The sequence below is a fragment of the Dreissena polymorpha genome, chromosome 1 (assembly GCF_020536995.1).
Source record: "Dreissena polymorpha isolate Duluth1 chromosome 1, UMN_Dpol_1.0, whole genome shotgun sequence".
NCBI classification, from domain to species: Eukaryota; Metazoa; Mollusca; class Bivalvia; order Myida; family Dreissenidae; genus Dreissena; species Dreissena polymorpha.
This window is the reverse complement of record NC_068355.1, coordinates 165,369,510-165,396,416: the sequence shown is the minus strand read 5'-3', so window position 1 is coordinate 165,396,416 and position 26,907 is coordinate 165,369,510. Positions and strand designations below refer to the sequence as shown.

The 26,907-nt window shown below is 36.1% G+C and overlaps 2 protein-coding genes across 5 annotated transcripts in view; one reads left to right on the top strand and one right to left on the bottom strand.

Annotated features, from left to right (window-relative positions):
• Nucleotides 1-603: 603 nt before the first annotated feature.
• LOC127859475 (uncharacterized) lies at nucleotides 604-18,535 on the bottom strand. 2 transcript variants are annotated; one of them, XM_052396875.1, is made up of 8 exons: nucleotides 18,396-18,535; nucleotides 17,123-17,468; nucleotides 15,245-15,416; nucleotides 13,459-13,547; nucleotides 12,957-13,024; nucleotides 12,449-12,527; nucleotides 3,239-3,340; nucleotides 604-961 (listed from the first exon to the last, which is right to left on the bottom strand). In XM_052396875.1, the coding sequence occupies exons 2-8, from the start codon at nucleotides 17,452-17,454 to the stop codon at nucleotides 901-903; spliced, it is 903 nt and encodes a 300-aa protein (XP_052252835.1). In that variant the 5' UTR covers nucleotides 17,455-17,468; nucleotides 18,396-18,535; the 3' UTR covers nucleotides 604-900. The 2 variants fall into 2 exon arrangements, with proteins under 2 accessions (XP_052252835.1, XP_052252847.1); XM_052396887.1 differs by having other exon boundaries at nucleotides 18,251-18,399.
• A 53-nt stretch (nucleotides 18,536-18,588) lies between these two features.
• LOC127859456 (TBC1 domain family member 22B-like) overlaps nucleotides 18,589-26,907 on the top strand; it is a 44,741-nt gene continuing 36,422 nt past the window's right edge. For 2 of the 3 annotated variants that reach the window (XM_052396862.1, XM_052396848.1), the window contains exon 1: nucleotides 18,590-18,798. In XM_052396862.1, coding sequence (XP_052252822.1) covers nucleotides 18,719-18,798 — 80 coding nt within the window. In that variant the 5' untranslated portion in view covers nucleotides 18,590-18,718. Of the gene's footprint in view, nucleotides 18,799-26,907 lie in introns of all 3 variants that reach the window. The other variant, XM_052396855.1, reaches the window with a different exon arrangement.

Below are 26,907 nucleotides of genomic sequence, written 5' to 3'. Positions count from 1 at the left end.
TATTTATTTTGAAACAAAGGGGGTTAATTATAAACAATCAGTTCACTTTGAGTTGTCTCCCTTTATCAGACTTTTTTTTTCAAATTGAAAACCTGGTTTTGTGACAATTTAGTCCCTTGTTTTTGCTTGCAATAACAACAACAACATTTGATATTTATAGTCGACTGATGAGGTGTTTGATAGGAAAAAGTTTCTTACAAAACAGAAACAGAAATAAAAAGTTTCCAGACAAAAAAAGAAAATTTCCAAAAAAGTTGGTTGATTCGGTTGAAGCCATAGTGAATCATTTTGAAACTTTTAATATGGTAAAAACTGAATTGTTCACATTTCAAATTTGAGAAAGTTTGGTCATTGTAATGTGTGACTTTTGTATGACAGCAAAAGTAATTTTTTTCAACTAGTTGTAATTTAATTTTGAGAAACACAAGGTTTGCCATAAGAAAAATTAATACTATTTTTTGCCATCAACAAAATTTTGAAAGGCCTATGAATTGTTTGGCTGATGGACCATTAACCCACCAGTAACTTTTTACAGCTGGGTGACAATTGATGTTACAAACCAAGTTAAGTAGACAATACACCAATAATGCATAATAAGTCTGGAATTTTTTTCATTAATTTTATTTATTTCAGCCTTGCTCAGAGAAAATGGTGTCTAATGCATGTTCGTAAAATGTCTTCCCAGATTAGCCTGAGCAGTCCGCCTAAACTGGATATTCTCGAGGAAGAGACTTCCTTTTATCGAAAACTACAATTAAAACGTAACATTTTTCCCTGATAAGCTTGTGTGAACTGCATAGGATAATCTTCAGGGACATTGTTTGCACATTTGTTTAGCCCAACTTTCCAAAGCCAGGCTTATTTATAAAAATTCATTAAACAACAAGCATCATATTTTTATCATTTGTCTTTTTCTTCTTTCACTTCTGGCACAAATAAGCTTTTTCCCTCGGCCATATTTCTGAAAGATAAAAGATTTATGGAATTGAAAGGTGTAGTAAAGTTTCTGCATAACTGGTCATTAAATGATTTATAAAACAGTTGACCCTGGTTATCATGAGCAAACATTATTTAACTAGTATCTAGTTAAGACTTTGTCTCCTAGTTTTGTTTTCATTTGCTTAAAGCTCCAAGTATTCTACTGCAACACAACCAATATAAAATGCAGAAATTGCTTCGAACCAACATCGTGCCAACTGAAAAAGCACACATTTAGGTTTGCACTCATACCAGAATAAATAATATTTATTCATTTAGCACAGAGCCATCGTAAAACATCAACATGACCAGATTTATTTTTTGATTGGGGCATTACAACTTTAGAAGCCGACTTAAGCTTTCAAACAAAAAAATAAAACACAAAAATTCAGGTTAAAGAAGCTGGAATGAACCTTGCTCTGCAAATAACCAGGCTTAATTCATGTGCATAAAGTGTCATCCCAGATTAGTATGTGTAGTTTGCACAGGCTAATTATAGTAATATGGGATGAAACTTGCCTCCTACACTGGATTTTTGCTATAAAAAAAATTCCTCAACACCAAAAATGCCATTAGAGCAGAAAGTGAAATTCCTGATTAGCCCGTGCAGACTTCACAGGCTTATCTGGGAGAAAAGTACAGTCAGGCTCATAAATGGACAACAAATCTATTGATCCTGTTGTTAACCTAGTGTGAACACATACCCTGAAGCCCAATTACTGTTGTTTATAGGATCCTCATTTTCAAGCCCTTGCTTCGAAATAACACACGTGTAATTGTAACAAAGATACATCATGTAATAAAAACTTCTTTGAGGTGAAGGTTGGTCATTTGCTATCAAAGCATTGATTTTCTCTATAACTGACCTTTGACCTCAGAATGAGACCTTGACCTACCACTAAGTGATTGGGCTCTCGCATGTGACAATTTTTCTCAGTATGCTTGTAACTTTTGCCAGGTAACTTACTTATCCATCGCTGTTGGACAAAATTGAACTACAGACAATGTATTGACCATGGCTTGATTTATCACCTTGACCATGGCTTGATTTGTCACCTAGACATAAGGATCTGATTCCTCTCAGGGACATTCAATCACAGAATAGCAAGGGTTTGAAAATATATCCATTGTGCACAGTTCACACAACTTTCTGATCTGAACAAGCTCTGAGAACATGTCCAGTTTTTTAATTGGGCAAAATTAGACATTTTTTTTACAAAAACAAGAGGGAGATGATGGCCCTGTGGTGCTCACCTCGTGTGTTAAAACACAAATAGTTGAATACTTGTGACCTAGTTTTTGACCCCCGCTTGAACCTGATTGAAACGTGTCATTTTCATAGCCAACATAAACCATCTAACCATGTTTTATCCTGATTGAGACATACATGTGGCTTATAGTGTTCAAGACGAACATCTGACAAAGGTCAATGTCAAGGTAAGAATGAGGTCATGTGATGTGGGTGTATTGATAGTGTTTATAGATAACATCCATGCAAATAGCAATGCTCTGTAGCAAAAGGTATAGACACAAGACAAAAGGCGTCGTTTAGGGTTAACAAAGTATTTGTACCTTCTGAATAAGTCTAAAAGTAGGTGAATTTCAAGGTGAGATCTATAATTCATGCAAGTATCTAAGCTTTGTGGAAAGCATTATTGATGTAATGATGAACTGCTATTGGGTTCACCAATAATTTGGACTGTAGGAATTAGTCTTAGTTGGAAAATAGATCATTATACAGGCCAAAATAAGGTAATGTGATATGGGTGTGTTGATAATGTACATAGATAAAATGTATTAAAGTGTCAAAGCTTTGCATAAAGTGGTATCCATATTAGATGAAACGCATCATTTGGGTTTAACTTCATACTGAAGGATGGACAGAAAACAGTCGGGCCAAATTGCCTCAAAACATCTGTAGATGCTGGAAGCATAATCATTTTGGAACTAAATCTATTAAGCCCCATAAACACTCAAAATCAACTAATAATTCATAAAATAAACTTAACAAACTTTACAAAATTAGTCATTGTTCCTTACAGCAATAGCCAAATTTCAACGCAAGATATGGTCTGGTAAAATGAATTTAACGAGATACAAAATGCTTGTTTGTTTTTGTGTGTGAATTTCCCGCAATGATATCCAAACATTTACGATTGTTTATAGTTTAACTTTATTTTAAGAAATATTTTACAAAATATTTGTTGATTTTGATTGTGGGTATTTATTTGAAGCATGTGTCCAGCTGTGGGCTACTCACTGGTGAAATATTAAAAACTTCTCCACATTCTGTCTATTCAACTCTTCCTGGGTCTGGCCTGCCATTACTGACATCCCTGTCCATAGTAAACCTCCGATTGCCCTGCAAATGAAAAAAGGAACATAAGGCTTCTATAGTAAATCTGCCACAGCCCTTCAGTTTAAAACAGGGCATAAATATTCCATAGTAAAACTCACAAAGCCCTTCCATTCAAAATTGGGGCCCAAGTATACCATAATAAGCCTCCGCCAGCACTTAACTTCAAATTAAGGTAGCGCACCCCCAATGATTTCCCGTGATTTATTTTACGATCATTGCCGATCTTCAATGATCGGTTATTTCCGAGAAATGCATTTTATTTTTTTCAAACTTCGAATTTTGATATATGTTTACGTAATTCCTTTAGAATACATTATTTTCACAATAAATATTGACTTTGATCCAAATATCATCTAAAAAAAATACAATTTTGCAATTTCTTCAAAGATCGACGAGCCTTTTTACCTGTTAACTCATGGATATATAATTAAAGGTTGCACAAATGTGTAGTAGTCGCAGCTGAGTGGTTAAGGCGATGGACAACAAATCTTTTGGTATCTTCCCGCGCAGGTTCGAATCCTGCCGACATTGCATACTTTTTGCGACGCGTTTTATTTCTTTTGTAACGTAATTTGATTCAATACAGCATATAAGCTATGTTTATTGTTAAATATGTTGAAATTTTTATGCACATCCTTCAATTTTTAAAATTAAAACAACGTTGTGGCTAAATTGGGTGATTAACTGCTGAAAATATGAATGATGCATGTTGCATTTTAATTTTTATTTCAAAAAGTAAACGGTAAATCTGTCTATTTCTTGGTATATTTGCTGCATATAGTGTTTCTATAAAAAACTACGTTTCAAATATAACTTTTATGATACTATTTTGAATTTTATGACACTTTGTTTTTAACCGACCCAATTTTTACTTTGCTGAAATCACATACATTTCATGGCGCTCTTCCATAGATAAAAATTTGTAAAAAATAAATGTGGGTAAAAGAATACTTATTTCATCTTGTTTAAACTTTAAACACCTTTACTGCATCTGTACACACCAACTGCATGCCCATATTAGGAAATTTGAATGAATTATGGAACTTTTATATACCCCAGGAGTGAAAATAAATGGGACAAAAGCCGAGCGTGGGGGTGGTTTTGAAAAAATCGGTATATTTTTTTTTTTAAGCATGGAAAGTCTACCTACAAATTTGCAAATAGTTCAGTGAAATGATGCTGATAAAGAAAAATAATTAATTAGATTATATTTGGATATGTGCCCATTAGGGGTGCGCTACCTTAAGGACGTCAGCAAATATTCCACAGTCCTAAAATTCAAAATTGAAACATAAGTATTCCATAGTATTCCACAGACATGCAAATAAAACAAGCAAATTCGTTGAATTGATATCGCCCCGCAAAGATTAAAAGGTTGTTACAGACGGATGGACTTACTGACTGACAAGCAAAAACTACATCCCTCCGCCTTTGACAGGGATAAATAGGGACAGAGTCTTCTATAGTAATCTTCCCACCACACTGAAATTTCTCAACAATAAAGATACAAGGTCCATCAGTTCTTCAAGCGGCTATAATTAACATTTGTTACAAAATATCAAACTTTAGCTTAGGATTGTAGAAAACAATAGTTGAATCATGGTACATTTATTTAGTGAGGCCATAAAAGAAAACCTTAACCCTTGGTAAATGATTATCCTTTGCCTATCGTAGGATATAAAAGAAAACCAAAACCATAACTAGAGCTTTGTCACAGACGTGACAAATACCCCCACATGCCGCATTGACACATAATATTTTGCATGTCGTCTTCGCAAAAAACAGCGGACACCATGCTCAATTTTTAAAACGCACTTAGTGACCCCTTGACCTAGTTTTTAACCCAGAAAGGCCCATGTTCTAACTTGGCCTTAAGATCATCTCCATAAAACTTTTGACCAAGTTTGGTGAAGATTGGATGAAAACTACTTAAATTAGAGAGCTGACACCATGCTGAATGTTAAAAAATGCACTAAGTGACCCCGTGACCTAGTTTTAGGTCCGGAATGGCCCATGTTCAAACTTGTCCTAGAGATCATTTAGATAAAACTTGTGACCAAGTTTGGTGAGGATTGGATGAAAACTACTTGAATTAGAGAGCGGACAACATGGTGAGGTTTAAAATGCCTTAAGATACCCCATGACCTAGTTTTTGACCCGGCATGACCCATATTCAAACTTGACCTAGACATCATCTAGATACAACTTCTGACCAAGTTCGGTGAAGATTGGATGAAAACTACTTGAATAAGAGAGCGGAAAACATTGTGATGTTTAAAACCACTAAGTGACCCCGTGACCTTGTTTTTTACCAGGCATGACCCGTATCCAAACTTGCCCTAGACATTATCAAGATACAACTTCTGACCAATTTTGATGAAGATTGGATAAAAACTACTTGAATTGGAGAGCGGACAACATGGTGAGATTTAAAACACACTAAGTGACCCCATGACCTAGTTTTTGACCTGGCATGGCCCATGTTCGAACTTGACCTGCACATCATCTAGTTACAACTTCTGACCAAGTGTGGTGAAGATCAGATTTAAACTACTTGAAATAGAGAGCGGACACCATGCTTATTGTTTAAAACGTTTTAAGTGGCCCTGTGACGTAGTTTTTGATCTGGCATGGCCCATGTTCGAACTTGGCCTTCAGATCATCTAGATAAAACTTCTGACCAAGTTTGGTGAAGATCAGATGAAAACTACTTGAATAAGAGAGAGGACACCATGCTGAATGTTAAAAAACGCACGAAAAGACCCCGTGACCTAGTTTTTGACCCGGCAAAGCCCATGTTCGAACTTGGCCTTAAGATCATCTAGATACAACTTCTGACCAAGCTTGGTGAAGATCAGATGAAAACTACTTGAATTAGAGAGCGGACAACATGCTGAATGTTTAAAACGCACTTAGTGACCCCGTGACCTAGTTTTTGACCCGGCAGGGCCCATGTTTGAACTTGGCCTAGACATCATGTAGATACAACTTCTGACCAAGTTTGGTGAAGATCGGATTAAAACTACTTGAATAAGAGAGCAGACAACATGCTGAATGTTTAAAACGCACTAAGTGACCCCGTGACCTAGTTTTTGACCCGGCAAGGCCCATGTTCAAACTTGGCCTAGACATCAAGTAGATACAACTTCTGACCTAGTTTGGTGAAGATCGGATTAAAACTACTTGAATTAGAGAGCGGACAACATGCTGAATGTTTAAAACGCACTCAGTGTCCATGTGACCTCGTTTTTGACCTGGCAAGGCCCATGTTCGAACTTGGCCTAGACATCATCTAGATACAACTTCTGACCAAGTTTGGTGAAGATCGGATGTAAACTACTTGAATTAGAGAGCGGACAACATGCCGAATGTTTAAACGCACTAAGTGACCCCATGACCTTGTTTTTGACCTGGCAAGGCCCATGTTCGAACTTGGCCTAGACATCATGTAGATACAACTTATGACCAAGTTTGGTGAAGATCGGATGAAAACTACTTGAATTAGAGAGCCGACACTTAATACGGACCGACAGACAGACCGACTGACCGACCAACAGACAAGTTTACTCCTATATACCCCCCTAAACTTCGTTTGTGGGGGTATAATTAAAGCCCCATAAACGCTCAAACTCAACAAATATTTTGTACAATATTTCAAAAAATGAAGTGTTCCTTTTAGCAATAGCCAAAATTTCAACGTTATATCTGGTCTGGTAACATGGCAGTGTTCTACAGTGAATTTTTACTGTTGGGGACAGGGACCCTTTAGGGTAAAAAAAGTGGGGACAAAAAGGAAAAATATGGGGACAGAGAAATATATTTGTAGCAGAATTTAATTTTCAGAAACTAATTATATTTTAATTGCACTCTTAAATTTGCTTGTTTTCTTCTTACAGCAAGTCCACAGGACGTAACATTCTAATTCAACCATGAATATTTTAAAAACTTTTTAAAACTGTCAAACAATAGTCAACATATTTACAAAACTTTCAACAGATTTATGGTCATTGAACTCAGCATTGCGTGTCAAAGTACTTGTTTGATAATTAGAATTAACGATAGTAAAGGCGTTTTGTTTGGTGCTTTATGCACAAAGTGTATGTCATTTTGTTGTTGTCAAGCAGTGACCAAGACAATTTTCGAAGCCAATTTGCTTGGAACCTATGTTTAGGGCAAGGGGTAGACTTTTTTGTCATTGCTAAACGATGTTGGGACTTGGGAAGACTCTGTTGGGGTGTTGTTATTATTATCGTCATATTTTCTAATTTTACTTGCCGGAGGACAAAAACTAAAATGGATTTTGTTTTCTTCGGCCAGTCACTTTCCGCCATTTTGATTGGTTGTTACAATCTCAACTTACCAATGCAATGAAGTGTTATTAAAGTAAATTTACCGTGGGCTGCAAAATGATGTCAAGTCCAATGAAATAATTTGTTTTGATTACACACTCACTCGATTACTTTAACGACTTACCAATTGAATTGATTAGTTTTTATTACTAATTCCTGTGTGCTCGCTGACCCATATACGGAAAACAGGTGGGGACAAATCTATTATTTTTGCGCCAATGACGCAAGGGCGCATCCATGGCAGAACACTGCATGGACTTAACGAGATGTGAAATGCTCGTTTTATTTCTTGTGTGATATTTAGAGTGAATTTCCTGCGACCATATCCGAAAATTTACAAAGGAACATGAGATTGGCCTAGGGCAGCGTTGGAAGCATGACATAGTGCTCATTATGCTTCTGACGGTTCCCAAAGACAATCCCGCTTTTGCTAATAAGTGTTCACATCGAATATATAGTCCCACAAGGAATAAAAACAAGCATTTTCTATCTCTTTAAATCTATGTTACCATACCACTTCTAGCGTAGAAATTTTGGCTATTTCTCAAAGGAACACTGACTTTTTATGGGTTAACTTAATTGTAAGAAATATTTTCAAAATATTCTTTGATTTTGAGTGTTTATGGAGCTTTAAAACCTTATCATAGCCAAGGAGGCTTAAGAAAACATTTACCCTGGATAAAAATTATCCTTAGCCAAGACAAGGCCACATAAGAAACTAGAAATGGCGCGGCAGAGGCCGACGCGTATCCCCACGCCGAATGTTTGACCTAGGTGTGCCCCAGGGTTGGTAATGGGGCCATGCATAGCTGAGATTGACCGTATTGTCATAAGAGAAGTTCATCATCAATTAGAAGTGAATTGGTGTAGAAATGAAGAAGTTATAGTAAAAGGCAATTTTGGGTGGGTGTGACATATGTGGGTAGGGCGCCCCAGGGTTGGTAATGGGGCCATGCATAGTTGAGATTGACCGTATTGTCATAAGAGAGGTTCAGTATCAATTTGAAGTGAATCGGTGTAGAAATGAAGAAATTATAGTAAAAGGCAATTTTGGGTGGGTGTGGTCTATGTGGGCGGGGCGCCCCAGGGTTGGTAATGGGGCCATGCATAGTTGAGATTGACTGTATTGTCATAAGAGAAGTTCAATATCAATTTGAAGTGAATCGGTGTAGAAATGAAGAAATTATAGTAAAGGCAATTTTGGGTGGGTGTGGTCTATGTGGGCGGGGCCCCAGGGTTGGTTATGGGGCCATGCATAGTTGAGATTGACCCTAATGTCATAAGAGAAGTTCAGTATCAATTTGAAGTGAATCCGTGTAGAAATGAAAAAATTATAGTAAATGGAATTTTTTGGTGGGTGTGGCCTATGTGGGCGGGCGCCCCAGGGTTGGGATTGGGGCCATGCATAGTTGAGATTGACCCTAATGTCATAACAAAAGTTCAGTATCAATTTGAAGTGAATCCGTGTAGAAATGAAAAAATTATAGTAAATGGAAATTTTTGGTGGGTGTGGCCTATGTGGGCGGGGCGCCCCAGGGTTGGGAATGGGGCCATGCATGGTTGAGATTGACCGTATTGTCATAGGTGAGGTCCAGTATCAATTTGAAGTGAATCGGTGTAGAAATAAAGAAGTAAATGTAAAATAACCTAAAAAAATGAGTGATAATTTCTGACGCGGCCCCACCCCAACCCCTATAACTTTTGACCCAGGGGTCAGATCAAAATTCCAAATAGTGCAGGGTCGCACATATGCTCATAGCTACCATGTGTGTAAATTTCAAGGTTCTAGTGCTTTTAGTGTAGGAGGAGATAGTGGCCAGGACGGACGGACAGACGGACGGACGGACAGACGGACGGACGGACGGACGGACGGCGGAGATCACCACAATATCCCCACCTTTTTTTCAAAAAGCGTGGGGATAAAAAATAAAACATTTTAGTCCATTTTTTCTCTAATGTTCAAGTATATTGTGCAAATACTTTTATCTTAGTTGAATGTTATTTTAAGAATTGTACATTCCCAAGGTGTCTTGGTAATTGATTGGTATCTTATAACATGTAAGTTATGTGTGCCATGTGTTTCGACAACAAAAAAACTAGAATCATTTTTAAACTCATCTCCGATATAATTAGATTATTCTAATTATATCTCAGAGGAGTTTTTAAAATGATTCTAGAATGGGTATAAACAGCGAACAATATTTGTCTCGGCATGGATGTGGCCACCTTGTCTGTCATGTTATTACCCCCTCTGATAATGTGGCTTCCAGTGTGTTCACAAAGTCACATAGCCACTACTATAGCCATTCAAGAAAAGTGTCCCAGACCCCTAACAACCATGTTTTCAATTAACAGGAACAATTTATGAACTCAGCTTATATAATTAGAACAAAATGTTCTTAGCAAGTTTCATAGCAGTTGGGCAATTTTGCGTATTCTAGAATAGAGAGTTCACAAGTTTTACTACAGCCATATAAGGGAAACTTCCCTTCCATTTGCCAGTTATGTTTTTCAATGAAATTGGACCATTTGTGAACCCGGCCAAGACATCAGAATAAACAATATTCTGAGCTAATTTTAAAGAGATTGGGCGAAAATGTGAATTAAAATATTCACAACATTTTTCTTTTATATGACCAAGTAACACAATTTTGGTCCCATTTAGTAGCTCGGTTAAGATACTATTGAACAAGAGCTGTCAGAGGACAGCGCACTCGACTATTTGATAGCTTGACAGTGTAACGTAAGGCATCATGGGGAAATTGGTCATGTTCAATAGTTTATAAGACGATCTTTCAACAATAAAAAAAAAGGAAAAAACAAAAGCTGTCACCATAGGATGACTTATGTCCCTATAAACACTTGATAGAAGTTATGAGCATTTTTCGAAACCTAAACGCAGATTTCGAAACCTAAATGCTGACCCTTACTTCAAGGTCAAGGTCACAGGGGTTAAAATTGAACGCTAGCAGACGAGGACACAAAATGGCTGACGATGACAACCGCTTTTTATGCCCCCTTTTGAAGAAAGGGAGGCATATAGTGATCGGACTGTCCGTCTTTCTGTCACACTTTGCTTTTAGGTTTCGAAAAATGCTCATAACTTCTATGTCCCTTGACAAGGCCTTTCTATGTGCACAAATTTTTTTTTACCCCTGTGACCTTGACCTTTAACTTAGGGTCCGCGTTCAGGTTTCGAAATCTGCGTTTAGGTTTTCAAAAATGCTCATAACTTCTATGTCCCTTGAGATATAACCTACATATTTGGTATGCATGTGTATGTGGACAAGGCCTTTCCATACGCACACAAATTTTGACCCCTGTGACCTTGAAGTAAGGGTAAGCGTTTAGGTTTCGAAATCTGCATTTAGGTTTTGAAAAATGCTCATAACTTCTATGTCCCTTGAGATATAACCTTCAATTTTGGTATCCAGGGTTTTTTTTGGCCCGATTTTATAGCCGAAATTCGGCTATGTTCCCAATCCCAAAAAGAATACTTTTTTCCCAAAATGTGGCAAAAAATTCCCAATTGCAAAAAAAAAAAAAAAAAAAAAAAATTTTTTTTTTTTTTTTTAGAAAGAAGTCTTATGTGTATTTTATCTCAATTTTAATTCAATTACATCTAACAAAGTATTATATGATTCTTTTTGCTTTTAATTTGAATGATTATAAAGATTTAGTATTTCACTAATCAGTGGACATTTTGTGTGGAAAAAAAGGCTAATGAATTTATTTTCCCAATTTCATGAAAATGCCGATAAAATTCCCAATTCCAAAGCCATGGGCTATCTTCCCAAAAAGTAGGAAAAAAAAACTGGTATCCATGTGTATACGGACAAGGCCTTTCCATATGCACACAAATTTTGACCCCTGTGACATTGACCTTGAACTTAGGGTCCGCGTTTAGGTTTCGAAATCTGCGTTTAGGTTTCCAAAAAAGCTCATAACTTCTATCAAGCATTTATAGGGGGCATAAGTCATCCTATGGTGACAGCTCTTGTTTTAAATAATATTACTTTTCGGCAGTTATTGATAACTTTTGTTACAAAACACGGCTTCTTGTAGAAATCCACAGAAGACCTTCGTACTTAAAACGGAGATTGACGAAAGCACTGACGGGTTGAATAGTGCCCAGAGGGATAGAACGATTCAGGAGACTATAGAAAATGAAAGAGCAAAACGCCCAAGGTGATAGACTTATTAAGAAGCAATGGCCGTGTCGATCTATAATTAGATATGGGTACCGTTAACAGAACAGTGGGAAACCAATTTATCATGGAAGCAATCGTATTTTGTTTGTCTGCATTGCTGGACACATGACCTACCCCCCCCCCCACCCCCCACACACAATATCTCATCGGATCTGCATCAATCTAAACAATGGCCCTGGCGATGATAAAAACCGCGGAATTCCGCAAATCCACGGAGAATTTTCATGCCTGTTAAAATGATGTCATGTAAACCAACAAGAATGTACTCATTAGAGTGTGTCAATTTGCAGGATATCAGCGTGGAAACACTTACCATTTACTCCATAGGGTGTTAAAAAAGATATGAGCATCACAATATGAAGAAGGTACTTGATGCATGTGCGTAAAGTGTCATCCTGCAGTCTGCACAGGCTAATCAGGGACAATACTTTCCATCTAAATTGATTTTTCATTAAAAATAGACTTCCTTTAAACGAAAAATACCATACAAGCGGAAAGTGTTGTCCCTGATTAGTCAGTGCAGACTGCATTAAATACCTGGTCCTACTTACCCCAGTGCAGATCCTATGAGAGTTCGAGCGAACATCCCATGGAGATCCATACCAATGCTGGACATCAATCCAACGCTACCTGTGAAAAAGCCAGCAGGGTTAGCAGAACATGGTAGTTTAGAAGATACTTAACCGTATCTGCCAGTATTGGCATTATGATTTCATGCAAATATTGTTCAAAGTTTTGTTAGCTTTATACAAAGCATACCTAGTGGCAATTACATTTTCATTTAACCAGATGTCATAAACACACGAAACGCAAATAAGCCCTTTTCCAGTTAACAAAATATTAATAATATTATAGGTGAAGTCTTATTTATGTGGCAAAGTTTTAACATGTATTCAAATTTCATCATTTGATCCCTATCTGTATTTTTGTCCACAAACTGATACTCTCATTCATGCATATTCATAAGGAAGTAGAGTAAGACCTTTTTTGTATTAAACAAATATAAATAACACTATGAATAAAGTGTAATTTTAATGGCAAAGTCATTGAGTCCCTCACCGACTGAGGCAATGAAGGAAAGGGGTGTCGTCTTGTTCCAGTAGACCTCCAGTAGCTGCTGTATTACTCTGAAATATTGATTAAAATGATCCATAGACAGGATGGTGAAAATGAAATAACAGTGTTAATGACATTCACACCAACAATGAAAGTTAAATAAACCTGAGTTTGTGAAACACAATTCTCCCTGATGCCTTTTCAAGCCGCAAGGCAGCTACTTTAGAGAAAATTGTTTGGTCCAAGGCCCATAACTTCCCCAAAAAACAATGGACCAGAATGAGAATCACACATCATCTGTTAATCATATATGTAGACCCAAAATCCAAAAATCAGCTCCATATCTGAAAGTGTTGCGTAAAAACCTCTGGAAAACAGAATGCCAGATGGACAGACGGATTGACAGATAGTCCGACTGCTATATACCATCCTATTGGGGGCATCATAAAAACACAAATCAGGGGTGTGAAAAGGTCCCTTCAAAAGCAATAAATCATTTACTTACAATATTGGCAAAAACACTCTTGCCATCTTCCAGGTATACTTTATTCCATATCCCATGGAAGTTTTTACAATATAATTGTAGCGCCTTCTCTGCAAACACACATATATACTTTCCTAATTGTCATAAGATACAATGTAATCAGATTTTATTGCATCAATATTGAAATTTTTTTTTTTAAACTGGCAGCAATACAACCTACCACCTAGTTTGCATAAGATAAATTGTATAGAAGAGCTTATACCAATGCAATTTAATCAAATGAAAAATTGAATAAAACTTTTTTAGGTTCCTTATACCATTGCAATTTAATAAAATGAAAAATGGAAAAAAACTTGTTTAAGTTCCTTATACCATTGCAATTTAATACAATGAAAAATGGAAAAAACTTGTTTGGGTTCTGTTGGTTCAAAACTTAAGGTTGATAATGATCAATGACTTGTGGCTGATCATTGATTAAATAATGTCTATTAAAAAAAAAGTTGTTCAAAAAGCCAATAATTATTATGCCAAAAAGATGGTCAATGCAAAATTCAAAATGAGAGTAGGTGATGTTAACCATGCTCAAAGACATGATCCTTACATAGGAAGCATTATGTTAGACGAATCACATCATTCTGGGTTAACCCTTTCCCACTTAGAAGCAAAGTGAAAATTGCATATAGTTATGAGTAACTCGCAGTCTGTTCAGGTTTTATGCTGCTCATCAGTAACTAAGGGTTGGAAATGATGCCTTTAAAACTTTAATCTAGTAAGAAAGGTCTTTAATTAAATTTAACTGTCTAAGGGACTACAAATACATAAATATATGTATCTAAGTGGTAAAGGGTTTAACAATAATTTTGACCTTCAGAATTAGTTTAAGATCAAAAGTAGGTCAAAGTCAAGGTCAAAATGAGGTCAGGAGATGTTGGTGTGTTGATAGTGTTTATAGATAACACCCATGTACAAAATATAAATTTGTAGGACAGGGTATTTATATTAAGTCGCAACACGTCATTTTGGATTAACAAAGACTTTGGACCATCTGAAATAGTCTGAATGAATGTCGATGTAAATGGCCCAAAATGAGGCCATGTGATGTGAGTGTATTGATAGTAGTCAAAGACATCATTCATGCAGGTACAAAATCTTTGTAGGAGGGATTATTGATTTAAGACAAAACTCATAATATTTTATTAACCAAGAATTTTACCATCCATGCGACTGATGGACGAGTGCAAAGGACATTTCCTTTGATAGGGGCATAATGTCAAGATTTTAAAAGGTTAAAAAAGTTGCTCAGCTTGGTTTGTACAACCTTTTTAATTTAGTTGTTTTTCCTAATATGAAGCACATTTCAGAGTAGGTCTATTTTAATTCAGTTCAGTACAATAAAGGACCTTACGCTGTCCCCTATGAGACATTAAAACTTTACGTGCCTATAGCATACAGTCTAGCTCCTGACTAGACTGCAAGACCCAAATTTTGCGTTAAGAAGGTCATATGAAATTGCGAGACATAATGCCATGATTATAAACACCATGTTCTGGAAAAACATGGCTTAAAACATGTGCGTAAAGTGTGGTTCTAGATTAGCCTGCGCATTTCGCAAAGGCTAATCAGAGAAGACACTTTCTGCCTAAACTGGATTTTAATTTTAAAGAGATTTCCTTGAAAGAAAAAATTCCATGAAAGCAGAATGTGTGGTGCCTGACTAGCCTGTGCAGATTGCACAGGCTATTCTGGGATGACACTTTATGCACATGCATAAAGCCCAGTTTTCCCAAAGTACATCTACCATTGTTACCTGGGCCTGTCCCTGTGAACGGAAGAGCACGAGGGCGTACTTGTTCTTGAACTCCCCCCGCCCTTCCAGGTACCCTTTGTACAGGTTGAAGGCAAATGTGGCGCATATGATGGTACTGCAACCGCTCGTGATGTTCCTCCTCTGCTGAGTACTTTCAATTAGTTCCTCTCCTCTGGAAACAGTTCCATTAAGTCATGAACGAGAATTGTTTAAAAAAAATGCATGTCATTGTGAACCGAAAAGTCATCCATATTGTTCAGAGATTCTATTAGTATAAGTATTGCATGCCCCTGTTTCCTTGACCTTTGACCTATGGACTAACTAGCATAGTTTTGATCCCAAGTAAAAGCCCTCTATGGAAATTGTGTGTTTTCATGTAATAAGCATTGTGACAGTGACCTCCAAGTGGCTGACCTCACTGTTAGTATGGTCAGTTAGTTAATGTTTCATGAAGATTGGACAAAAATTTACTTCCAGAGCGTTCAGAAGATTTAACTATAGACCAGCGATTGTTTTCCTTCTTTATAAAGTACCTTTTTTTATAGAAAATAAAATGCAATATTTATTTAGTTTCCCTATGCAGCTCTATAGCTTGAACCTAAGTAAATATAATATTTACAACTTTACAACACTTAGTTATCAATTAGTAAGTATTTGGGAGCAAAAAATCAAATACACCAATTTCCCAATATGAAGACTTCACAACGCAATTTTTCCCAATTTCAGGGTTTTACACCCACATTTTTCCCACTACGTTTCCCAATTGGGCAATAAAATCACTGAAAACACATCATGAAAACTGACTTGCCAGCTGGTTGCCATGTTTTCCAATTGACCCAAACCATTTCCAAACTTGGTCAATATATTATTTGAACAAAAGCTTTGGGTAAGTTTAATGCAGATTGGACAAAACATGTGACATCTAGAGCGTCCGCAATGTTTTACTTCAGCAATATTAGGAAAACTGCCCTACCCCCTGTAGCCATGTTTTTCAACTGACCGGAACCATTTTCAAACTCGACCGAGATATCATAAGATTGGACACAAAATCTTACTTCTGAGGTGTTTACAAGTTTACACTATAGCTAATAAAGAAAACTGCCCTTCCTGCAGCCAACCAAGTTTTTGATTGTTCGAACCATTTTCTAAATCAAAAAGAATATCATTAGAACAAAGGTCCTGGGGAATTTTTAATAAGATTATGGGAAAGTTTCAAAAAGATTATTCAAGACATGCCACTTTTAGAGTACACATGTATATTCACAAGGTTTTATTATAGCCATATTAGGAAAACTGCCCCTGCCCTTTGTGTTTATATTTTTAGAACCAGAACCATTTGGGAAATTTGCCTAGATATAATTATTAGAACAAATGGTCCCAGAATGTTTCATAAAGATTGGACACAAAATTTAAATATTACTAGTAAAGTATTTCACTATATACATATAAGATAAGTAAAACTGCAAAGCCCCAAGCTGGCCATGTTTTTCAATGGACTTGAACCATTTTTTCAAAATGAGCAGAGAAACCATTCTAGGCAAGTGTCATTAAGTGTGAAAATATGACTTTTAGAGTATTCACAAGGTTTCGAAGATGGCATAAAGTTATACGGAAAACAGTGTCAAAGAAAATATTGAGTTTTACATAAAGTAAAATAGATCAGATCCCAAAGAGTTTTCACAAGGTGACAGTTGACAACACAAAACAAATGACGGACAAAATGTGATCACATTGTGCTCAGATCAGCTTAAAACATGTGACATTGTCATGACAATAAGTTTCAACAAAATGTATAGAATTTTTATTTTATGACCTTTTACTTTCATCTAAAAGTGTTATACCATCCATAAAGAACTTATAATAAGTATTTCTACTCACTCCAAATTATAAGTCCTTTTTATCCTTTCCCATGCTGTTTCGTTTGCCAAAAATATATCAACATCCTTTTCAAAAGCCGATTTTGAATCTGAAATACTATTTGCTGTCACTAAACTTGTGCAATGATATTTCTGCAAAGTTAGGAAAGACTGGAAGTTAAAAGCGGAGTATGTATGTTGTTCATGACCATTTACACATTGTTTTATATTGACATGGTGATGTCCAAATGTATGCCCATCCGTCTTGCTCAGGTGGTTTACAGAACATGACAAACACCTTCCTGGGGTGTCTGTTGTCAAGAAGTCACCACTGTCTTCTAGCAATGAATCCATTTAGTAAAATGTATCTGAAAATATAAGAAACAAAGCAATGTTTTGTTGAATAATAAAACAAGCAATAATTTTTAATGCCATAAACTTTAATTACAATAACTGATTATGTTTGTTTATTTTAAAAGGACTTGTTTACAGGACTTTAAAATCATTTAAGTTTTTTTTCTTTCAAAATCTGGACCCATTCCCAATTGAAAAATTGTATATAGTTTTTCCTAAGTGGGACCTAAAATTTCCAATTGAAGGTTTATGAAAACAAATTTAATTTTTTTTAGATCTCAAAAGTTTATTCATCTCCCATCCTGCTATATAAGTTAACAAATATATTACTGAAAACATTTTTATTCTCAACTTTTAGGCATTTTTAGGCAAAACAACAACACTAATTTTCCAGTTTTAGTCACAACGCCGCAATTTTTTTCAATCCAAAGGACCCCAGCCCCATTCCCAAACTGGTGAAAAAAATACTTCATGTATGTTTGTCTGCATGAAACTGTATGTAAAAAACATTTAATATTTACCACGTATGGGGGGACAAATGAACAAACAAACAGATAGACCAATCGCATTGGTATGAGAAGATAATTTAAAAAAAGAAAGATAATAATTGAGTGTAATATATAACAAATATAAAGACCAAAGGTTTATAATTATGTTAATGATTCATAGTTATATATTTTTAACATAGTTGTGATGTAACAACTTTGTGAAAAATACCCACGACTCAACAAGCATATAGCATATTAATTTATAACATGGATATAGCATCGCGAAAATGTATTACATTCAAACTTACAACGCTGTTAGGGCTACAAAGGTATGTTGGGTGAAACCATCAAAACATATTTATGCTTAATTGCGTTCATGGATATGTAATTAGAATGTGTCAAAATATACAAGTAAAGCAATAATGCCCAGATGAAGAAATAAAAACCGGCTACCAAGTTGACATTTGTTGCACTTGATTGTTGAAAATGAGTTTGTGTCATAAAGCTTGTTCTCAGTGTTCGGATTTCAAAGTAAAACCACGAGCAGATCTAGAAGCCATGGTCCATTCCTGGTTACTTACTTTAAATATGTGAAAGTTTACTTACCATGATATATAAAAAACACAGCTGATACATTGTTATATAATCGATTAGAAGGTAAAGGTCATCAAACAGGAAGTCGCCATTATTGACAACAAACCAGTTTGGCAAGTGATAAATATGCATTTGTGTTGTGTTTTCTTACCGATGTTTGTTATATTATAAAACAAATAACAATGTCTGTTGCTGGTGGCAGTCACAAAGATAGCAGTAAGGCAGGGTTTTGGAAAAAATCCGGCGCTTCAGTACCAGGAAGGTGGGTGTCACTGTAAAAAATATTTATTTGTTCTTGAATGCTTTTAGATTGTATGATTACATTCGAACACCCAAAAGTTGTTCCTGATAAAGCCAAAAAACATGTTAAAAGATTGTGTCTCATGTGTGTATATTATAAAATTGGGTTCAAACAACCTAATAACTTTCTCCAGGCTCAAGCAGGACCCGGTCAAACCATTCCATCAAGTTCTTGACTATCTCCATATCTATCTATCTATATATACTGCTAGTCGCCAACAATTAGCATTACAAGCAGGTGCGTGTCAGTGCTAGGAAATTAAGGAAGAAGTGTATAGGAGATAAAAGTAATACATAATGTATTTGTGAGACATAGAAACAAAGGTGATAGTGTTAGTTAAAAGAAGGAATATACAGATAAAAGGTTAAAAACAGCCAACCTGCTTAGAAACTGTGGTCTAGTTTGGTCACCCCCAGCCTAAACTGGTCCAGGGTAGGTGCCTGTACAATATTGGCTGGTAGAGAGTTCCATAGGACAATAGTGGCTGGATAGAAGGAGAATTTATAGTAGTTGCTTGGAGTAGGGATTTGTCTGAATGAAAGAGGGTGCAAATGTCTAGTGAGCCGGGTCGGAGGAGTGACATAGGGAGGCATTGGTACATATCAACATCATACTGCAGCTTTCCCCCCGTAATTATATCTACCTGGAACAACCTACCAGCCTATGTCACCAAATCCCTTCACTTGGTATCTTTGAAACAGGGGCTTCTAGTCTAGTCATCAGTGTCAGCTACAAAGTATCTTCCAATGACCCCTCATGAGGTTCAATCCCCTTGCCTGCCACCATAGCCTGAGAGGAATGAGGGAGAGGGATAAAACGTAGCTGGGGACTCATCTTGGCTGTCCTTCTGACTTTTAATTATTAAACTCTTCCCTCTTTACTATTTTCTCCCTCTTTACTATTTTCTCACTCTTTACTTTATCTTCTCACCACTCGTCGCGTAATTTACAGCAGCAACATACAATAAAGATGTAGATGTCAGACAATACCAAACTTCATCAGACCGACGGACATATCTGGCAGATTATGACAAGGTCCGATCAAGTCTGCAATTCCGTCGGACCAAAATGTCCGACTTCCAAAAATATAATAAATACAGTAGACTCTGCCAATACCGGACTCTCTGAATACCGGAACTCTCCTGATTCCGGATGGTCAGGCCAGTCCCGTATTTTCTCCTTCTATTTCTTTGTTAAAAAATATTGAATAAACCGAATTCTCTGAAACCGGAAACCGGATGGGTATCTCCGTAAATTTGGTCATTTTCAACGTAAAATACATTTAGTATACCGGACGGTCTAAATTCTCAAGATGCCTGAGGCGTGAAAATAACAATACCTAGTCAGCACAGCGAGTGCCGTGTCACACATTTTGCTCGCGCAATTATCGATAATCGGATTAAACATACCATAAAGGTGTCAAGTTGTTACCGAGCTATGGGAGCTGATTAAGTAATGTAAAACAAACTGTGAATGTCTATAATAGACGTGCGTAACACCAAAAAGTGATTGACTCGATCGTTTTATTAATTATTTATTATCGCCTATGATAAACAATTTAATTAAAAAATTAAGAATTAGTAGGTTTTGAGATTATGAATATCTTAAAAAATAATTATGACGCTGTTTTTTGCTTGTGTGTATGTTTTATGAAATGTGATACATGTATGTATTCACACGCCGGGTATGCGAATACTTCGTTTACGGATGGCACTTCACTTACAGAGAACAACAAACGCCACGCGCGAGAGGTGAGTTCTTCAGCTTTTTTGTATTTATGTTCTGTTTATTTGGTTTTTAGACACAGAATATTGTTTGGGTGATTAATGGAATAGCACTTCGTATTGCGAAGAAAGAAATTCGCGGAAAAACGGTGAATTATTAAAAAAAAACGATAAAATTTCATCGATAATCAGCATGAATTAAATGATCAGTACATATTTAAACAAAATAAACATACTTGGAAATAAATCAAGAACGTGCTTACTATTCGAAATAAAAGATCAATATATCCAGTAATGTTACAGCATGTTACATTTTAGTTTACTAATGTATTTGAGAAAATTCAAATGTTTTAAGAGTCGCATGCACATTTTTCATCTGCACTTCGTTTACCGATCATCTAAAAAACAATGGCACTTCGTTTCCTGACATCTAGACACTTTTTTCCAGATATAACACACTCGTATTTTTTGAATCAAAAATGCAGAATTCGCTGTGGAATACTGTTAAAGTAAGCAGGCAATAAATAAAAATGTATGTACTTAGTACGCAAATAAAAAACGAATAACCGAAGCATGTTCTTATCCCTTTGAAATATGATTATGATTTGGTATAAATGTGAAAGATAAATGTTAAACAAATTGGATATGTCTAATGAGTAAAATCTATATGACCATATATTTTAAATTACGTTCTAAGCGGTTGATCTAAAGCATTTATCTTTATGTCCAAATGAAGGTACTAAGGCTATTTTCTTTTATATTAGATAGCATGTCATGAATAATCACTCTGCTTAAACTGCCTCTCAGAGATTAATATCAGCAGCGATGCAGGTTCGAAATTCTATTGGAACTTTTTGGCTCAATGCCAATAAACGAAAATAGCAATAAAAGAACGGGCGGGGTTGATTTAATCACACGTTAGTGGTGTAAAAATTATGCATATCCGTCTTTTTTTTAATATAAACACAACACATGCTGCATATGAAGTTCTATCCACCCTAAACTTCGTTTGTGTGGGTATACTATCTACTGACTCCATAATATGACATTTAAACATTTTATGTACGCATTCCTTGTTTTCCAGAATCAGTTGATTTTACGATTTGATTTTAACCGTGATTCTTAAAACTCAACCAATACAGTGATTTAGGGTCAGGTGAATCGCACTTCGAGCAAACGTTAGCGTTGCGTAAAGGGAAGTGCTCCCTATAAGCAGGGCTCAAAATACAGGGAGTTTTACCATTCTCTTTTTAATTTTGTTGCTACGCATAAGTATCGTCTTGATGATGCGATTCAAATAAGCACAACCGACATAGGATTTTATGAAGAACAAATGTGTATTTGCGTCATAAAGACCCCTTCACTACCGTTATCTAGAGCACTGCTATAAGTAAAATTAAACACGATTGTGTTGATTCGCATTATCCGTACACATTTATTTAATAATAAATATTATCTTATTTGAAAATTGCAATTATAATAAACATAGTATAAATTAATAGTCATGTGATTTTTGAAAAATATATTTAAAAAATGTTTCGTATGAATAGCCATAATATAAATAAATGCATTTGAGGTAGAAGATAAAACTCAGTTATTAGAGTGCCCGCTTTGTTGAAAGTCTCCGTAATCTGAAGTGCCCTTTATCGGTAAACAAAGTGGCTGCAACTTTATGTATGCCACCTATTACAAAATGTACTATCTTTGTTTATATTTCATTGAATGCTATCAAAATTTCAGTATTTGAAGCACAGTGATTACTCTACATGCTGGAATAGCAAAACAATTCTTGCAATAATTCTAAGTAGTTTTATTTTGTTAAAATGTTTACTGTTCATCCAGTTTATGCTGTTTTCCGATCAAATTTTCTATTTTTTGGGCAAAACTGTTCCATTCTTCCGTGAAATTGTGTATTCCCAATACAAAAGGATACACCATTTATCAACTCGACCATGTGTCTTGTCTTAAAAACTAATCTTTAGGATATAACTTTAAATAAAACAGAGGAACTTACCTCTAGCGCGTGGCGTTTGTTGTTCTCTGTTAGTGAAGTGCCATCCGTAAACGAAGTATTCGCATACCCGGCGTGATTCAGGGGTTGTAATATTCCGGATTGATCCGGAAATCCGGATTTCAAGGCACCAGGGTCACTTTTGAGATCAATAAAAATTCGAGTTTTGCTGGGGGGGGGGGGGGTAAGGAGTGATTCTTGGTTTATTTCGGTTCTACAGAAGATAACTCCTGCGCTGATATCATAAAATTTATTAGTGTCGTGTTCTGAGAAAACTGGGCTTAATTCATGTGCCTAAAGTGTTGTCCCAGATTAGCCTGTGTAGTCTCCTTACCGAAAATCAAGTTTAGGCGGAAAGTGTCGTCCCTGATTAGCCTGTGCGGACTGCACAGGCTAATCTGGGACGACACTTTGCGCACATGTATTATGCCCAGTTTTATCAGAACAAGACACATTAGTACCGGTATTTATCCTGTGAATTCCAATCAACAATGCATTTATAAACATGGAGTAACAACGAAAAAATCCCAAGTTTTAAGGTAAATTTTGACCACGTAACCTATGTTTAGAAGCTTATAAACGTAATTACTTTTTTTATATTTTTATTGTTTCTTTACATAAACGATTAATTTGATAAACTGTGACATTGGAACATAGGAAAACAACCGTGAATCTTACTTTGCGTGAACAGGTGTGTGGGGGGTGGTAAATTAGGCCACTTGACGAATAATTTATGATTACGTTTTCTTGTAACAGCATCAGTTTTTAGGTGGAAATCGTTAATATTATATATATTTATGTGATATTATTTAGTGCTGTTTATATTATGGGCTCAGGTTGTACTTTTTAATGATTATTTTTTTATTTCAATTTTTCCTGTATTGGTTTTTTTTCAAAATATTTGGTTAATGTGGTATAATATTATGCTGAAAAATATAAGTAAATTCTTGGAAAAAATCTTTCTTTTGCTATAATAAAATGCATTTAAAACTGCTTGGAAATGCAATCTAGAAGGGTCTGAAAATGATTTAGATCAATTTTTGTCCGGGGGACTTAGCTTCCTTTATCCCCCTGACAAAGGCGCTGCCCCTTGACCCCGCTGGTGGCCTGCAGAGCCAGACCCCTGGCTTGTTTTCAGGTTTGGCAATCTGGTCCTGTTATGACCCCAAATGTATTGAATAATAAATCGTGTATCTACAACAATCTTATTTGTGTCGTCACTCGCCTATATGACAAATGCCACGTACGTACATGTATAAAACACCACGCTCACTTTGGGATTAATCAAAACAAGTCGGTATGGAATTTTTTTTGCTTTTAATAGATTTAAAACACATTTTTAGCTCATCTATTTTTTGAAAAAAAATTATGAGCTATTGTCATCACCTTGGCGTCGGCGTCGGCGTCGGCGTTGGCGTTGGCGTCGGCGTCCGGTTAAGTTTTGCGTTTAGGTCCACTTTTCTCAGAAAGTATCAATGCTATTGCATTCAAACTTGGTACACTTACTTACTATCATGAGGGGACTGGGCAGGCAAAGTTAGATAACTCTGGCGTGCATTTTGACAGAATTATGTGCCCTTTTTATACTTAAAAATTTGAAAATTTTGGTTAAGTTTTGCGTTTAGTTCCACTTTTCTCAGTAAGTATCAATGCTATTGCATTCAAACTTGGTACACTTACTTACTATCATGAGGGGACTGAGCAGGCAAAGTTAGATAACTCTGGCATGCATTTTGACAGAATTATGTGCCCTTTTTATACTTAGAAAATTGACAATTTTGGTTAAGTTTTGTGTTTAGGTCCATTTTATTCCTTAAGCATCAAAGCTATTGCTTTCATACTTGCAACACTTACTAACTATCATAAGGGGACTGTGCAGGCAAAGTAATGTAACTCTGACTGGCATTTTGACAGAATTATGTGCCCTTTTTATACTTAGAAAATTGAAAATTTGATTAAGTTTTGTGTTAAGGTCCACTTTATTCCTACAGTATCAAAGCTATTGCTTTCATACTTGCAAGATTTATGAAATATCATAAGGGGACGGTGCAGGCAAAGTTATGTAACTCTGACTGGCATTTGGACGGAATTATGGGCCCTTTATACTTAGAAAATTGAAAATTTGGTTAAGATTTATGTTTTGGTCCACTTTACCCCTAAAGTATCATAGATATTGCTTTCATACTTGGAACACTCACAAACTATCATAAGGGTACAGTAAAAGGACAAGTTGCATAACTCTGGTTGTCATTGTTACGGAATTATGGCCCTTTTTTGACTTAGTAACTTTTAATATATGGTTAAATTTTGTGTTTCGATCCACTCGAAGTATCAAGGCTATTGCTTTCAAACTTCAAATACTTACATGCTATCATGAGGTTACTGTACCTGGCAACTTGAATTTTACTTTGACCTTTAAATGACCTTGACTCTCAAGGTCAAATTATTAAATTTTGCTAAAATTGCCATAACTTCTTTATTTATGGTTAGATTTGATTGATACTTTGATGAAACTACTCTTACCTGACATACCACAATAGACTTCACCCAAACTATCCCCCGTGCCCTCCCCCCCCCTCCCCCCCCCTCCCCCCTCCCCCCACTCCCCCCACCTATTTTTTTTTTTTTTTTTTTTTTTTAAGATCATCTCACAAATGTCCACCACACCCTCACACTATACCCCCCCCCCCCCACCCCACCCCCCCCCCCCCCAATTTTTTTTTTTGATTTTTTTTTTTTGATTTTTTTTTTTTAAGATCATCTCACAAATTATCACCACACCCTCACACTTTACCCCCCCCACCATTTTTTTTTTTAAAACGGTTATGTTTGAAATACCGTCCAACCATCGCACCCAAACTCCCCCCCCCCCCCCCCCCCCCCCCGATTTTTTTTTTCTTTTTTTTTTCGCTTTTTTGGAAGATAATGTAATAAATGTCCACAACCCCACTATACACCCCTCTTCACTCCACTCCTCCCTCCTTTGTGATTGAAAATGAGAGTCCCTTCACCTTTAAAAAGAAAATAGATGAGCGGTCTGCACCCGCAAGGCGGTGCTCTTGTTTAAGAATGCAATTAACATCATCAGTACCTGCTTACAGTTATCACGTGGTACATGTAAATGTATATGGTTTGTTTTATTTTTATGTGATTCTGTACACAATGCATACCATGTATATTTCGGCAATATGCATACTCTTGGTAAACTGGAACTCTCTGAAAACCGGACGATCAGGCCGGCACCGAGACCGTCTGGTTTACAGAGAGTCTACTGTATCTTATTAATTATCGTCTGATGCTCCGTGGGATTTCAATATTTGACATCAAAACATGTAGAACTAAAAACGTTAATACCAGTTTTTATGTTTTCTATCTATTTGTGTCCTCCAATAAGAATAGCTCGCACATGTCGGTTATACGCGTTATTTTCCGAAATAATTCGGATCGCGCGATACTATATTGGCAAAATATTCTGAACATACCGAGTGTGTTCCGTTGTATCTGAAATACAAACTGTTGCAACTCGGTATATTCCGTGACAGCGTCTGGAAATTTCAAAACGGATATTTATAAAGTACCAGTTCCACGCTCATATGTGCATGTCAATTCGCAAAATGTGAGAGCCGGGACCATGCAGCAAGGTGCTCGCATACGTAAGAGGTCAATTATCTTCAATGTAAACAGCATTGCAAAGCGAAAATAACGTTGACGAATAATTGTTTTCAGGTGATTTCTTGTTCAAAATATTGTTGTCTTCTTTCCAAAAGATTATTTCACAACTAATTTTATTGTCTTTATATTTTGTATTGTGAGATTTGCCTGATATGCTGAGGTTTCTCACCAAAGTATAACCTGGTTCTGATACTATTATATTGAGAATATTGGCAAACAAATTTTGACAAGACTCCAGTGATTGATCATATTTTAATTGAAGGTACCTCAGATGAGCAGGAGACTGCTGAACCTGATAATGTCGTAGACTTTGACGCAGAAACTCAACAAATCAATTATCAATACTGTAAAGATGACAAGAGTGATTACTGTTCAGATTTTCAGGAGGAAGAAGACAATGAGAAGAAGATTATCAATTATTTGAATTCCAATCTCTATTCCGATATCTGATAATATCTAGTTATATATAGCAACATACTTGTTTTATGATATAACTAGATAGTACATACTTGATATATGTCATTATGATATAAATAAATACTATGTGTAACTGTCATTTCATTTTGTGTCGACCGAATGTCTGACACCAATCTGGAAGTTTGGTATTGTCTGAGATGTACATTGTAACAAACAAAGTACATCTTATCATGGACAACAATTTGCA

What these genes read in the sequence shown, in the direction of transcription:
- LOC127859475 (XM_052396875.1), bottom strand. Translation starts at nt 17,454, where the DNA reads ATGGATTCATTGCTAGAAGACAGTGGTGACTTCTTGACAACAGACACC. An exon ending in AGAGTGTTTTTGCCAATATT is followed by an intron (nt 13,025 to 13,458) that starts GTAAGTAAATGA and finishes TCAATATTTCAG; the next exon opens with AGTAATACAGCAGCTACTGG. An exon ending in AAGTTTTTAATATTTCACCA is followed by an intron (nt 962 to 3,238) that starts GTGAGTAGCCCA and finishes TTTATCTTTCAG; the next exon opens with AAATATGGCCGAGGGAAAAA.